This window comes from Squalius cephalus (assembly GCF_949319135.1).
Source record: "Squalius cephalus genome assembly, chromosome: 9".
Taxonomy (NCBI): domain Eukaryota; kingdom Metazoa; phylum Chordata; class Actinopteri; order Cypriniformes; family Leuciscidae; genus Squalius; species Squalius cephalus.
Window position 1 is genome coordinate 45,750,783 of NC_137130.1, and position 13,653 is coordinate 45,764,435.

General features: G+C 39.7%; 1 protein-coding gene across 1 annotated transcript; it reads right to left on the bottom strand.

Annotated features, from left to right (window-relative positions):
- Nucleotides 1–419: 419 nt before the first annotated feature.
- On the bottom strand, nt 420–12,809 carry LOC307164708 (cytolytic toxin-alpha-like; the record flags this gene model as incomplete). The annotated part of the gene is given in 11 exon segments (XM_079881766.1): nt 420–563; nt 567–1,004; nt 1,008–1,079; nt 1,082–1,869; nt 1,872–1,907; nt 2,013–2,068; nt 2,274–2,367; nt 11,957–12,097; nt 12,147–12,285; nt 12,330–12,568; nt 12,713–12,809. Coding segments are annotated over 11 exon segments (2,244 nt in total).
- Between the last annotated feature and the right edge of the window lie 844 nt (nt 12,810–13,653).

Sequence of the window (13,653 nt, forward strand, 5' to 3'; positions counted from 1 at the left end):
GCAGAACCCAGAAGATGAGGCAGACACAGCAGTACTTGAGCTGGTGTTTTAATAACAATAAAAAGAAAAATCCTTCAGGCAAAAAATAAAAATCCACAATAGTCAAAAGTAATTCCAAAAAAGGGTAATCCACTCAGAAAAATGTATATTCACAAAGTAGTAGGTACAGCAAAAAGTCTCAAAAAGATAATCCAAAAAACAAGTACAAAAAATAGCGTACCAAAACAGAGAATCCAACTGGAGCATCAACGGTTCACAGCTTCGCTTAGGCTGGGTGATAACATTCAAACACAGAGCAAAAAACTAAGGCAAACTAAGGGTTTATATATATGCAAAGGAAACAAGGCACAGGTGCAAATGATAACGAGAACAGAAAAAAAACAAAAGGGTCTGACGAAAAAAAAACACAATGGGGGCCTCTAGTGGCAAAAAACTGGAATATCCGGGCCAAATGCTGACATTACTGTCACTGTTTCCGGCTTTGAAGGCGGCTCAAAGTTCTCACTGACAGAAACGCCTTCTTTATAAAGGTATATGCTTGAACCTTTCTGTGTTTCATTTGTTTAACCTACTGTCAGGAACTTAATGTTCTTGTTCTCCTTGTTAGCCTCTGCAAAGTCACTGAAGAGCTTTGCTTTGCTCCGCAATGAATCTGCTACTTTGTGTGAAAGGTACCATTGTTCCTTCTCTACATCTCTGGTATGTGCCCATTGAGGGTCTTCTGGTGTTTGTTTTAAGTAGTTTGATAAAGCTGAGAGGTACGGTTCAGCACTTCCAAGTGAGGTGAAAACAAAACACACAGCATGGTCTGCACTGAGAATTTCCTCATGAAGACCATTTTGAGAAGGTACAATCTTTGTGTTTTTCATCATGTTGGTAAAAGACTTTAACACGCAGATTTCTCTCTCTTTACAGTCCATCCACTCGGTCAGGTGTTTGCTGTTGAAAGGAGAAGAATGTCTCTTCTTCAGGATGTCTGCGAGCCCAGCCTCCTCTTCTCCTCCTCATCGGATTGATGGAAGTTTCTTTGCCAAGGTTCGTTGGAATTCCAGTTTGAACTCAGAGGACATTTCTTTTAATCTTTTTTGCCAATCTGTGGGAACTGCTGTGCAGTGGTGGTCCTCAGTGCATCATTGCACCTCATTTCCAGCTCACTGAAGTCCTCCAGGACAGTCTGTGATTCTTGAACTAATCTTATACTTATCTGACGGACAAGTTTGGCAGCAGAAGAATCTAAACTTGTCAGTGGCAACAGCCAGACCTTCACTGGTACGGCGTTTTCTCCGTTGGCTCCCAACAATTTTGGCAGGCTTTGGTAGACTTCTACTGCATCCTGAAAGGATGTAGGAGATTTCTGAATTGAAAAGTCTCCAAAGAATCTGCAGGAAAATTTGTCAACATTTTCTTTGTCCTTGTCTTCCATTTTCAGCGAACCTTCACTCTCTATTGCAAAGCAGGGAATCTTCTTGATCATCACCTTCAAGTTGCCTTGAATGTCTTGATGATTTTCCTTTTTGGACACTTCGCGGTCAAAGACAAAAAATGCTTGTGCCCCATGAAGGATACCTGTGACTACATGTGTTGCTAATCCTTTATCAAAGACATACGGATGCTTAACATTGCCTCTTCCAAGGTGATTCATCGACAGTTCCCGGAACTTTGTGGTAGCTTTGTACTTCAGAGTTACTCTGGCCTGATTTTTGGATGCCTTATGATCATTCAGGTATTTGGCCGATCCTTCAACCTCGACCAGTCCACCTAAAAAACTTGCTTTCAGAGAGGCTTCAACTGTTAGCGCTGAGGATTTATCCTCAATTGATTCAGAAGCAACTATCTCAAAGTCACTGTTAAGTTGTGGTCTTTCTCTGTATTTTTTTCCAAGTCATCACAGTCCCACAGTGTCATGCCTGCCAGAAAAGAATTAAAGGAAGTTAGACTGCCTTTTACTGCATAAGCTTGGTTTGGAATTGTGTCGTTCAGTTCCATTTAATAACTTTACATGTGGATCTTACCAGGGACGAGCGAATCTTGGCGGCAGTCATACAGCATCCCGAGGCTGAATGGCCGACTGTCAGGATACAAGGCACACAGAGATCGAGGTAAGTGAATATAACACAGCTTTATTTGATGTTTCAATAAATCATGGTGAGTAGCAAGAGCGAGAAGACTTGAGAGAACACTGGATGTGGGATCCACAACAGGTAAGTTCAAACACTCCAGAATATTGAATAACAATCCGTTCTGGGATATAAATACTGGTCTTTTTCTCTTACAGGTTCTGGCGTTGATTCAACGGGTGGCAAGAGGATTCAGTGGGACACTGGAGATCACCGGATGTCAGGTAATACGTGGATATGGACAATATTCCTGGAGGTCACAGATCAAGAAGCCAGAGGTTAGTAAATCACAGGTGAGTACTTTACGTTCAGAAATCACAGGTTTCTCAAATGATCGGAGACAGAGGATATGGGTCAGTTCCTGTTGGAGGCTTGACAGAGAACTGAGGTATTGCCGTGTGTTTTATGTGCTGGTGGAATGAGGTTGATAATTGTGAACAGGTGTGAGTAATCAGAATTCTGGGGAGAGTGATCGTTGTGTGGTGAGAGATGTTGAGTCTGATTGGTTCCTGACACCGGCCGAGCGCGGCCACCTCTATCGTTCTGATGGCGTCAGTCATCCCTTAGTCTAGACTAGGAAAAACAAAGTATGTTAGTTACCTGCTCATCATTTTTTCTGACATCTTGTATAGTTGCTTTAACAAAGACAAGCTCCTCTGAAGTCAAGAGTAAATAAACATGTTGCTTTTTGGTGAACACTTTAGGATTTCAATTTAAGGGATAGTTTGCATCTTTTGAAGTGTAATTGTATGAGGTACTTCTCCATGGTCAGTGTAGCTACAGTAGTTTGGACCCAGTTTGGAGAAGCAGGCAAGTGTTCCGACACAGAAGCTAAGCAATGCACTGCTGTAGATGGGGGCAGCTGCTAAAGATATTTTAGACCCCTAAAATAAAGGACCACGTAGAAAAAATCAAATATCAGTTAAGTGTACACTGTATTTCGAATATTTTCACCGCTTTGCCACAGAGGCCTTTCATTTGGCACTACTTTTTCTAAACTGTATAACTTCTTCATTCTTACGCATACGTTTGACTGTATTACGCCGCAGATCAGTGTTTGATTCAGGTTGTTTATGGAATAACCTAAACAACTACAAGAAAATAAAATTGAGCGATTGTGACAGCAATGACAAAATGCTGTTCCCAGTGGAGAGGATATCTTTATGAGCCAGTGTATGAAGAAGAACCTTTGCAGAGAGAGACTGAATGGGCATAGGAATACGGATATTCTACGGTTGAGAAAATGTGCAGTAGGAAAGTGCTGTCTAAGGGCAAGGTAAAGCGGTGTAAACATTCTAAATATATTATCTACCGCAACTTATAGAGATGTCTTCTAAAATACGTTTAGCTGCTGCCCCAATATATATTGCTTAGCTTCCAAGTGGGTTCTCCTGCCTGCTTCTCCAAACTGGGGGGCGCGCCGACCGCCATCTACTGAAGCTAATACACTGACTATGGAGAAGTAGCTCATTAGCTCAAATTAATCAAATAATCGATGCATCGGGATGAGATGATTGACGATGCTGCATCGATGCATCTGCCGACCATAATCGATTATAATGCAATGACATCGCTTGTAAATTTTTTGAAACACAGCTTGTTCAGATGTTTGGCTTTGATTTTTTTGCATTTTTAGAGTCCACCAGGCTTATATTTTATATAAAATATGAATAATTAAATTTTTAACATTGTACATTTTCATAAACTCAAACTTCTATAACTTATTTTTCTGTTTAACTTTCTTAATTTATTTAAATTCTTCAAAAATCTGCCAAACGCCTTCTTTAAAACAAGACCAATCTAACATCTATATTCCAAAGCATTCTTGAATTACAACCATTTAAGTTCGGAATGAGCATTTCCGAAAAAAGAAAAGAAAAAGGTGGGTGCCGCTTAAGAGGTTAATGGCAAAAACAGGATCTAGAATTACAATTAAAATTTGAATTAAAGGAAGCAGAATTGTTGGTAACACTTTAGAATAATGGTCCGTCATTAATAAGTAACTATGCAGGAAGTAATGCAGGACTAATGAGTAGTTTTACATTAACACTTAAGCTACTGGCCCCCGACTGAGCCTGGGTTCTCCCAAGGTTTTTTTCTCCATTCTGTCACCTGATGGAGTTTTGGTTCCTTGCCACTGTTGCCTTGGTTTTGGCTTGCTTAGTTGGGGAAAATTAATATTCAACGATATTATTGAGCTGCCTAATTAGGGTGGACAATGATGCAATTTTCTTCTAGAAACAAACTATGTTGTATTATTTTCATTTTTTCAATGTGAAGCTGCTTTGATACAACCTGTATTGTAAAAAGCGTTATATAAATAAAGGTGACTTGACTTGACTTGACTACTATTAACTAATATGGAAACAATATTAACTAATCAGTAAGTAATATCGAATTTAGGACTCAGATAGTTCCTTATTAGGTAATCAATAGTTACTTAATGAGATTGGAATCATTAAGAACTAATAAGTAATTATGACAACATAAAGAGTTACTAATTAATTACTAATCACAGCATTATCGTGTCTGAGACGTTAGCAATTATCTTTTTTACCTACAACGGGGTCATAAAATTCATCACTATTTACTCAAGTGTTACCTAGTCACTCTTCAGGGACTACTTGTGATCTGGACCATTATTTTAAAGTGAAAAATATGTTTTTCACTTTAAAATAATGGTCCAGATCACTAGTAGTTCCTGCATAGTGACTAGGTAACACTTGAGTAAATAGTGATGTATATTATGACTATTTTCATAGTAAAAATGATGTCTCAGACACACGACAATGTTCTTTATAATTTGTCAGTTAGTTAATAGTTATTAATGAAGCTAATCTCATTAAGTAATTATTGATTACCTAATAAGTAATAATCTCCTAAATGTTATATTACTTACTGATTAGTTAAGCTTGTTTCTTAATTAGTTAATAGTAGTAGCTAAAGTGTTAATGTAGAACTACTCATTAGTCCTTCATTACTTCCAGCATAGTTACTTATTAATGACGGACCATTATTATAAAGTGTTACCGAATTGTTTTCAATACAAATTCCAAGAAATTCATATACATAATTTAAGTGAATGTTTAACAATGAAGCTTTACAATATATGTCAGATATGATTGCATTACATATTCTATAAATTATATTAGTTTGAACTACTTGTACAGATTACATTAACAGGAAATGTTTTCCCCCAGCAATGAATGTTAAAAGCTCTAGTCACAGAACAAATAAGTTTGATTTATTGTAATTTTGTGGAACATGATGGAACATGACTCCATTTCCCAGAATGCTTTACTTTAACAACGTATTTAAAATGGTTGCCAAACAATTTGAGGTGGACATTTGTTTGAAAGCTTCTTTTCTACACAATTTGATGGGCAACACTGGACTTTTTAAGTTTCAGAAGAAGTCCCTTACAACTTCAGATTACAAACGTTTATAGATTTGACACCTGTAATAAGAGCGACATGGAAAATAATAGCAGGCCTAAAAGATCATCTGTACGAGTTCATTTTGAAGAACCAATTCCAACAAGAACCCCTGGAAACCACAGAGCCGTATGCACATATGCAGTGCTCCAGTCTGTGGCTCCATCAAGGCTACTGCACATTTCAAAAGGCATCTACAAGTAAGTTCCCAGACAGACAGTCTTTTATTTTGAAAACCATCTCTTGATGGTATTATGCTACTGATATTTGATACCATCAGTGTTGGGGTCACTACTCAAGAACGTGTAATACACATTATTCACTTAAAAAAAACCCATAATGCATGACCTTACTTGTTATTCTCTATGGATAGTAACTCATTACCCTACTCATTACATTACTGTGGCGCAAAACAGCAAGAGCCTGGCATAAAGCTCATAAAGGGCTTAAACACACCTTCAATTCACAACATAACAGTAACAGTAACATTAAATGTGTTACATTACTCAGTTACAGCCAAATGTGATTATATTATGGCATTACTTCGTAAGGAGTTACCCCCAACACTGACTAGTTACGTGTAATGAAATTATGTAATTCAAGTACAAAATTAATGTAATTTTATTTAGTTGTATTACTGAGGTAAAATGTGAAATTCAATTAGTTACTAATCAAATATAGGAAATGTCTTTGCATTGATAAAGTAATCCAAATAAAATAATCCAAAACACATTTATAATGGGTAACTTTTAACAGTAAGCAATTATATTTCCAAAGTACCCTTCCTAACACTGAATGCATGTGAGATTAAACACATTATTTATGTTGTGTGACTGTGTGGGATTTCTTTGAATTGCCATGAATTTAATTCCACTTCCTGTCACTTCCTAAGGGGTGGAGTCAATTTAATTCCAATTCCTGTCACTTCATAAGGGGTGGAGTCAATTTAATTCCACTTCCTGTCACTTCCTAAGGGGTGGAGTCAATTTAATTCCAATTCCTGTCACTTCCTAAGGGGTGGAGTCAATTTAATTTAATTCCTGTCACTTCCTAAGGGGTGGAGTCAATTTAATTCCAATTCCAATTCATGAACTGAATGGAGGACAATTCTGAATTTTGCATAAGCCTGCTGCAGAAGTTGGTGATACATCTCTTTTTTCATTCTATGAGCAATTTCAGCAATTTCATTAATTTGATCAATTGTTTTTTAAAATTATTGATTTGTAGAGCTTTAACCTTAACAATACATGTAGCTCATCCTAAAGTAAAGATATGTTAAGGCAAACAATTAAAATCAAATAATTTGTGTAAAAATCAGCCCTAAATTTTTTCAGAAATTGATGGTTTTTAGTATTAATTTTTTTATTTCCTACTTTTATAACATCCGACAACTGAAGAACATTTTCTCCTCACCATAGCCAAACTTTTTGGGCCATGAGGGCAAATGAGGGCAAATATCATTAATGTAAATAGAAAACAAAAGGGAAACACACACACAATACAAAAAGTAACAATCACTGTCAAAATGACAAAAGCAGGCAAAGAATCAAAATCTGGTAGATTCTGATTGATTTACTGTTATTTAAAGCCTAGGCCTATGCATATCAAGATTCAAAGATTCAAAAAGTGCTCTTGGAGAACTAGGCTTCCTGGAAATACGACTGTAATTTCAGTCCAACTTCACAAAAAACAACATGTAGGCTAAACAAAGTCTATAAATGATTATAAAAAATAAAACACAGGCAGAACAGAGGAATCCTGCTATTTGCCAAACATTGGCTAAAACACAGGCTACCAAATAAAGGGTGGTAAAATTGAAATCACTTATAGCTAGACATGTAGCAAATGGCTCTGTGGGGCTTGCCATATTTTTCAAGGATACCAAACATAAAGTAAAAGTGCTTGGGCCTATAAGACCTCATGTGAAAATACAGCTCAGTCATTTCAGTCCAACTTCACAAAAAATGTAAGCTTGGCTATATTGAAAATGTGTTGTAATGCTCGTTACTGAGATTGTACCGGGTATGTTACCAAAAATGTATTAGTAATGCATTATATTACTGTGTTACAGCAAAAAGGAATACATTACTGAGTTGCGTTACTTTTGTAAGGCGTTACTCCCAACACTGATTGTAAATAAACTTCCATGACAGACTCCAAACCACAAATTACCTTATAGACATTGAAAAGTTTACTTATGGTACTGCTTTTTTCTTTAAACACAAGGGTCTGATTTCTCAGCAATCCATACAATATATTTGTATTGATATATCAGTCTGTACCAAAGTGACGGCCATAGATATAAACACTAGATGTCGCCTGGGATACGGCAGTTCATTGGAACGAATGCGTCAATAGAGCCGCCATCTTGGAACAGGGGACCCCCTCTTCTTTAATGCATCAGCGTCAATGTAGGCAAAGGTCTAACGGAAATAAAATCACCATAAATCGTCATGAATGCGATTTTCTAGGTTTTTTTGGTTCGTTCCAACGGTCAGACATGTATTTATCATTGAGTCCAGAGAAAATGTAAGGTTTTGATATTAAGATAATTACTTCTTTTTAAAAATATAATGCATAGTGCTAGTAGGCCTAAGTTTATTAGTCACATTCTTCCACTTGAGTAAACTTAGAATGAACTATCGCTATATATATATATATATATATAGGCTAGGCCTATATGAGCAAAACTTGGCCACTAAATATTTAATATTCAATTATTTTAATGATCACAATTAAAGTTTTAATTTTATTAAATTGAAAAAGCGCAACATTCAGCATTTAATCACGTATTCTAAAATATGTATTATTAATAATAATGTTATTTCAACATAATATCTCGTTATTTCGACATAATATGTGTGCGTGCAACAAGAAGAGCATTTGTAAATTCGTTGAGGCGTGCACTGATTTTTATTAATAAACTGGTATTTTCTGACAGTGTCGACTCGGCTGCAAAGATGAAGTTGACGATCGCTATATTCGTAGTGAGCGCGCCTGTAGAGAGAAATGCACATAATGGATTACATCAGGGAGTAGTCTTTTTCTTTTCGTTTTGAATTATTTCGATTAAAGAAAATTCAAGCTTTGTGTAGGCTATTTGATGTATTTCTCATGTCTGTGTGACTACACGGAGTTTCGTTTACATGAGATGCGCTCCAGTTAACGTGCAATGTAAGTGACCGCGCGGGCGGCTCCATGATTATATATTTATACAGGCAATTTGTTGATGAATAAAATTTATTAAAATTAAGATACAATTTATACAAAACGAATTCACTTTAAAGAAAGGCTTTAAACAGTTAAATAGTTTTTCACAAATTCCATGGTCTTCCACACCTCCATCCCCAGTTTGCAAGGAAGAAACAAGTCCTTGAGCCCACTGTGCAAAACGCACACATACATAATATTTGTGGAATTCTGTATAATAATCATGGATGTACTGTTTGAAGATTGACAGGGAGAGGACAAGCATACTATTAGGACTGTACTTATACAGGTTACAAGCGCAACACTGTTTGTTTCCATTAAAAGGTTTGAGTACAATCGATCAAAAGTTAGGACCAACACAGCACAACACAGCCAAAAGTGGGTATTGAGGATCAACTCCTACATATTGTACATTTTAAACACAATGGTTATTTCAAATAATATCTAAAGAGTACAGCACATTCACAGTTCATTTTCTGTGCGAGAATTAGGCTACAGTTCATTTTCTTTCTCCAAGCAGAGAAATGCACTTAACTTATAAGAAAACAACTTGACAACTACCATCCACGAGTAAATGTAATCCCTTGCTGTCTGGTTAAGATTTCGTTCGTGTGAACATCCATACGCAGCACAAAAGTCCGTATCATCCATGAATTCGAAGTACGGGCGGAGATAGCAGCGTTACCTAGCTACTTCCTATGACAAGACCCCTGTTCCAAGATGGCGGCGGTTTTGACGCATGTTTAGAACCCCAAGGCGACATCTAGTGTTTATATCTATGAGTGACGGCAATGTCTGCTAATATGGGTACAGGCTTATTTTACTCCCAATACACTTTTGCAAACTTCTATCTTCTATGTTTTATTTTTTTTAAAAAGCAAAAGTAAAAGGTGGACTTCTAAACTTGTTGTAAATCTGTTACATTACATTCTATAAAAACTCTGAACAATGCCTCTCTCTTCTGTTTTAATAGGTAGCATACATTATTACACTGTTTTCCTTCTTGCAGATGTATTTGCATAAACCTACCGTGAACAATTTCTCCTTTTCTATGGAACCTCTTTTTGGTCTATCTACTTCACAATCAGAATAATATAATTGATTCCCTCAGGGAAATTATTTACATTTACATTTACATTTAGTCATTTAGCAGACGCTTTTATCCAAAGCGACTTACAAAGTAGGACTAGATTAAGCGAGTCATCATGAAGAGGCAAAAAACAAAAAGCAGCGCAAGAAGTGCTCAAGATACAAAGTTCAGGCATTATTCAGAGTAGCATAAGCCCGATAAGTGAGGTTTAGAGGGAAAGGGGAGGTGTTTTTTTTTTTTTTTTTTTTTTTTTTTTTTTTTTTATGAGGTTAAGTGCTCCCGGAAGAGATGGGTTTTCAGATGTTTTTTGAAGGTTGTCAGGGATTCTGCATTCCGGATGAGGGTGGGGAGAGCGTTCCACCAGCATGGAACTGTGAATGAGAATGTTCTGGAAAGTGATTTTGTGGCTTTCTGGGATGGAACCACGAGACGTCGCTCGTTGGCCGATCGTAGGCTTCTGGCAGGGATGTAGACTCGTAGGAGTGAGTGAAAGTAGGAGGGAGCTGAGTCTGTGATAGATCTGTAAGCAAGCGTCAATGCCTTGAACTTGATGCGAGCAGCGAGAGGTAGCCAGTGCAGTGAGCTGAACAGAGGAGTGACGTGGGCCCTCTTTGGCTCGTTGAAGACAAGACGGGCTGCAGCATTTTGGATCATCTGTAGAGGTTTAGTTGCACATGATGGAAGTCCGGCCAGAAGAGCATTACAGTAGTCAAGCCTAGAAATGACCAGGGCCTGGACGAGAAGTTGTGTTGCATGCTCAGTTAGGAAAGGCCTGATCTTCCTGATGTTGTGCAGTGCAAACCTGCATGATCGAGCTGTCTTTGAAATGTGATCTGTGAAGGTCAGCTGGTCATCAAACGTTACTCCAAGATTTCTCACCGACTTTGATGGGGTGATTGATGATGACTCTAGCTGGATAGTGAAGTTGTGCTGTAGAGACGGATTGGCAGGGAGGACGAGAAGCTCAGTCTTTGCCAAGTTGAGCTGCAGGTGATGTTCCTTCATCCACGTCGAGATGTCTGCCAGGCAGCTTGAGATCCGTGCAGCTACTGTGGGATCATCTGGTTGAAACGAGAGGAAGAGCTGTGTGTCATCAGCATAGCAGTGGTAGGAGAAGCCGTGTGCTTGTATGATGTGTCCCAGTGATGTGGTGTAGATGGAGAAGAGGAGGGGACCAAGAACTGAACCCTGGGGAACCCCTGTGGTCAGTTGATGTGCTCTGGATACCTCGCCTCTCCATGCGACCTTGAAGGACCTACCTGTGAGATAGGACTCAAACCAGTGGAGTGAAGTTCCTGTGATGCCCAGTGCTGAGAGGCTGGACAGAAGGATTTGATGATTCACAGTGTCGAAGGCAGCAGACAGGTCCAGGAGGATGAGGACTGAGGATTTGGAAGCAGCTTTTGCGATCCGTAGGGCTTCTGTGACAGACAGTAATGCAGTCTCAGTAGAATGCCCTTTCTTGAAGCCGGATTGGTTGACATCCAGCTGGTTGTTGAGAGACAGAAAGGATGTTACTTGGTTGAAAACAGCTCTTTCAAGTGTCTTTGCAATGAATGGTAGGAGAGAGATAGGTCTGTAATGTTCTACAAATGATGTGTTTAGCGTTGGTTTTTTAAGCAGTGGAGTAACCCGAGCCTGCTTGAATGCTGTAGGGAAAATGCCAGTATGGAGGGATGAGTTGATGATGTGTGTGAGTGCTGGTAGAAGTGTGGGAGAGATGGCTTGTAGAAGGTGTGAGGGGATGGGGTCTAGAGGGCAGGTGGTAGGGTGACTGGAGAGGAGAAGTGTAGATACTTCTTCCTCGGTTAGTGGAGAAAAGGAGGGCAGAGGGATGTTGGCTGTGGAAGGGGTCGGTCTGGGTTCGTGTGTGTGTGGAGCTGAGAACTGACTGCTGATAGATGTTGTTTTGTTGGTGAAGAAGATCGCAAAATCGTCAGCAGTTAAGGAGGCGGCGGGTGGTGGTGGAGGTGGACAGAGGAGAGAGTTGAATGTCTTGAAGAGTAATCGTGTGTTGGGGGAGTTGTTGATCTTGTTGTGGAAGTATGAAGATTTTGCAGCATGAACATCAACAGAAAAGGAAGAGAGGAGAGATTGATACGTACTCAGGTCAGATGCGTCTTTTGATTTGTGCCATTTCCTCTCCGCTGCCCTGAGTTCGGTCCGGTGTTCCCTAAGAACCTCAGATAACCAGGGGTTAGAGGGAGTGGCGCGTGCTGGCCTGGAGGAGAGAGGGCAGATAATGTCTAGAGAAGAGGTTAGAGTGGAGCATAGGGTATCCGTTGCGGTATTCACATCCAGAGATGAGAATTGTGGGGGTGGGGGAAGAGAAGATGAGACGGCAGAGGAAAGATGGGAGGGGGAAAGTGAGCGCAGGTTTCGCCTGAAAGTGACTGGTGGTGGGGTTGGTGGTGCAGGGGTAGAGAGTTGTAGACTGAAGGTAATGAGGAAATGATCTGAGACATGGAGAGGTCTCACCAAGATGTTGTCTGTGGTGCAGTTGCGTGTGTAAACCAGGTCCAGTTGGTTGCCTGATTTGTGAGTACCTGTGGTGATGAGTTGTGTGAGATCGAAAGAGGCTAGGAGAGAGATGAAGTCTGCTGCATACGGCTTGTCGAGATGGATGTTGAAGTCACCAAAGACTAGAAGTGGGGTGCCGTCCTCAGGGAAGGAGGACAGCAGCACATCCAGCTCATCCACAAAATTACCCAGCTGACCTGGGGGACGATAAATGACTACAATATGGATCTTAATGGGAGTTGTGAGTGTAATAGCATGATATTCAAATGAGTTGTTGTTGCATATAGAAGAGAGCGCAGAGTATTTGTAATTGTTAGAAACGAGGAGCCCTGTACCCCCACCTCTCCCAGACTGGCGAGGGGAGTGAGAGAAGGAGAAATTGCTAGAGAGAGCAGCGGGGGTTGCTGAGTCTTCTGGACGAATCCAGGTCTCAGTCATGCCCAAGATATTTAGAGTAGAATGAGATGCAAAGGCTGGAATGAAGTCAGCTTTATTGACTGCTGACTGACAATTCCATAGACCCACGGAAAGAGAGAGAGGAGTGTGTGTGGATGAGAGAATGGGACGCAGATTGGCAGTATTGCGCTGCCTTTTGAGCGTGATAAAAGGGCGTTGCCGAGTGATAACAGTAATGTGTTGAAAGCACATGTTGTTTAAGGTGAACAATAAGATAAAAAGAGTGAAGGAAAAGGGAAAAGGAGATACTTAAGTGCCTTTCTGGTGTCCTTGCTCGGTGGAGTCGCGCAGGTAGAGTCGATGGTCTTTACCCGAGTCGGTCTTCACACGAGGAGGCTGAACGCTTCCGCTGACGCTTCCGCGACAGCGCGCAAATTACACCGATATACAGATAATGCTTTCACCGCTTGAGTGAGTACAGCTGTTTCGGTCGGGCAATTAAGTGAATGACGCGAAAATGTGCCAAATCGAAAGTGCTAGGAGCAAAGGCTTACGTGCAACTTAGACTGCAACAATAATAATAGTAAGTTTCACTCGCGGCTGTTTGTTTACTGTGGCAACGCGTCTAACTAAAATACAGAATTATGTGAGGTTAAAAATACAAAATAAGCAGAGAATCGAAGATGGGCTTACCTTGACTAAAATGCAGCACTGAAATAACAGGAGAACAGAGTATTCTAGAAAAACACACTTGCGCGCTCTTGCCGTGCCTCTAGTATGCTGTTCGCTTGTCCTGACGGAATGATCTGAATCTCCTCAATTTATATTTATTCTTACAGATGCTGTTTCGGTCGGGCAATTAAGTGAATGACGCGAAAATGTGCCA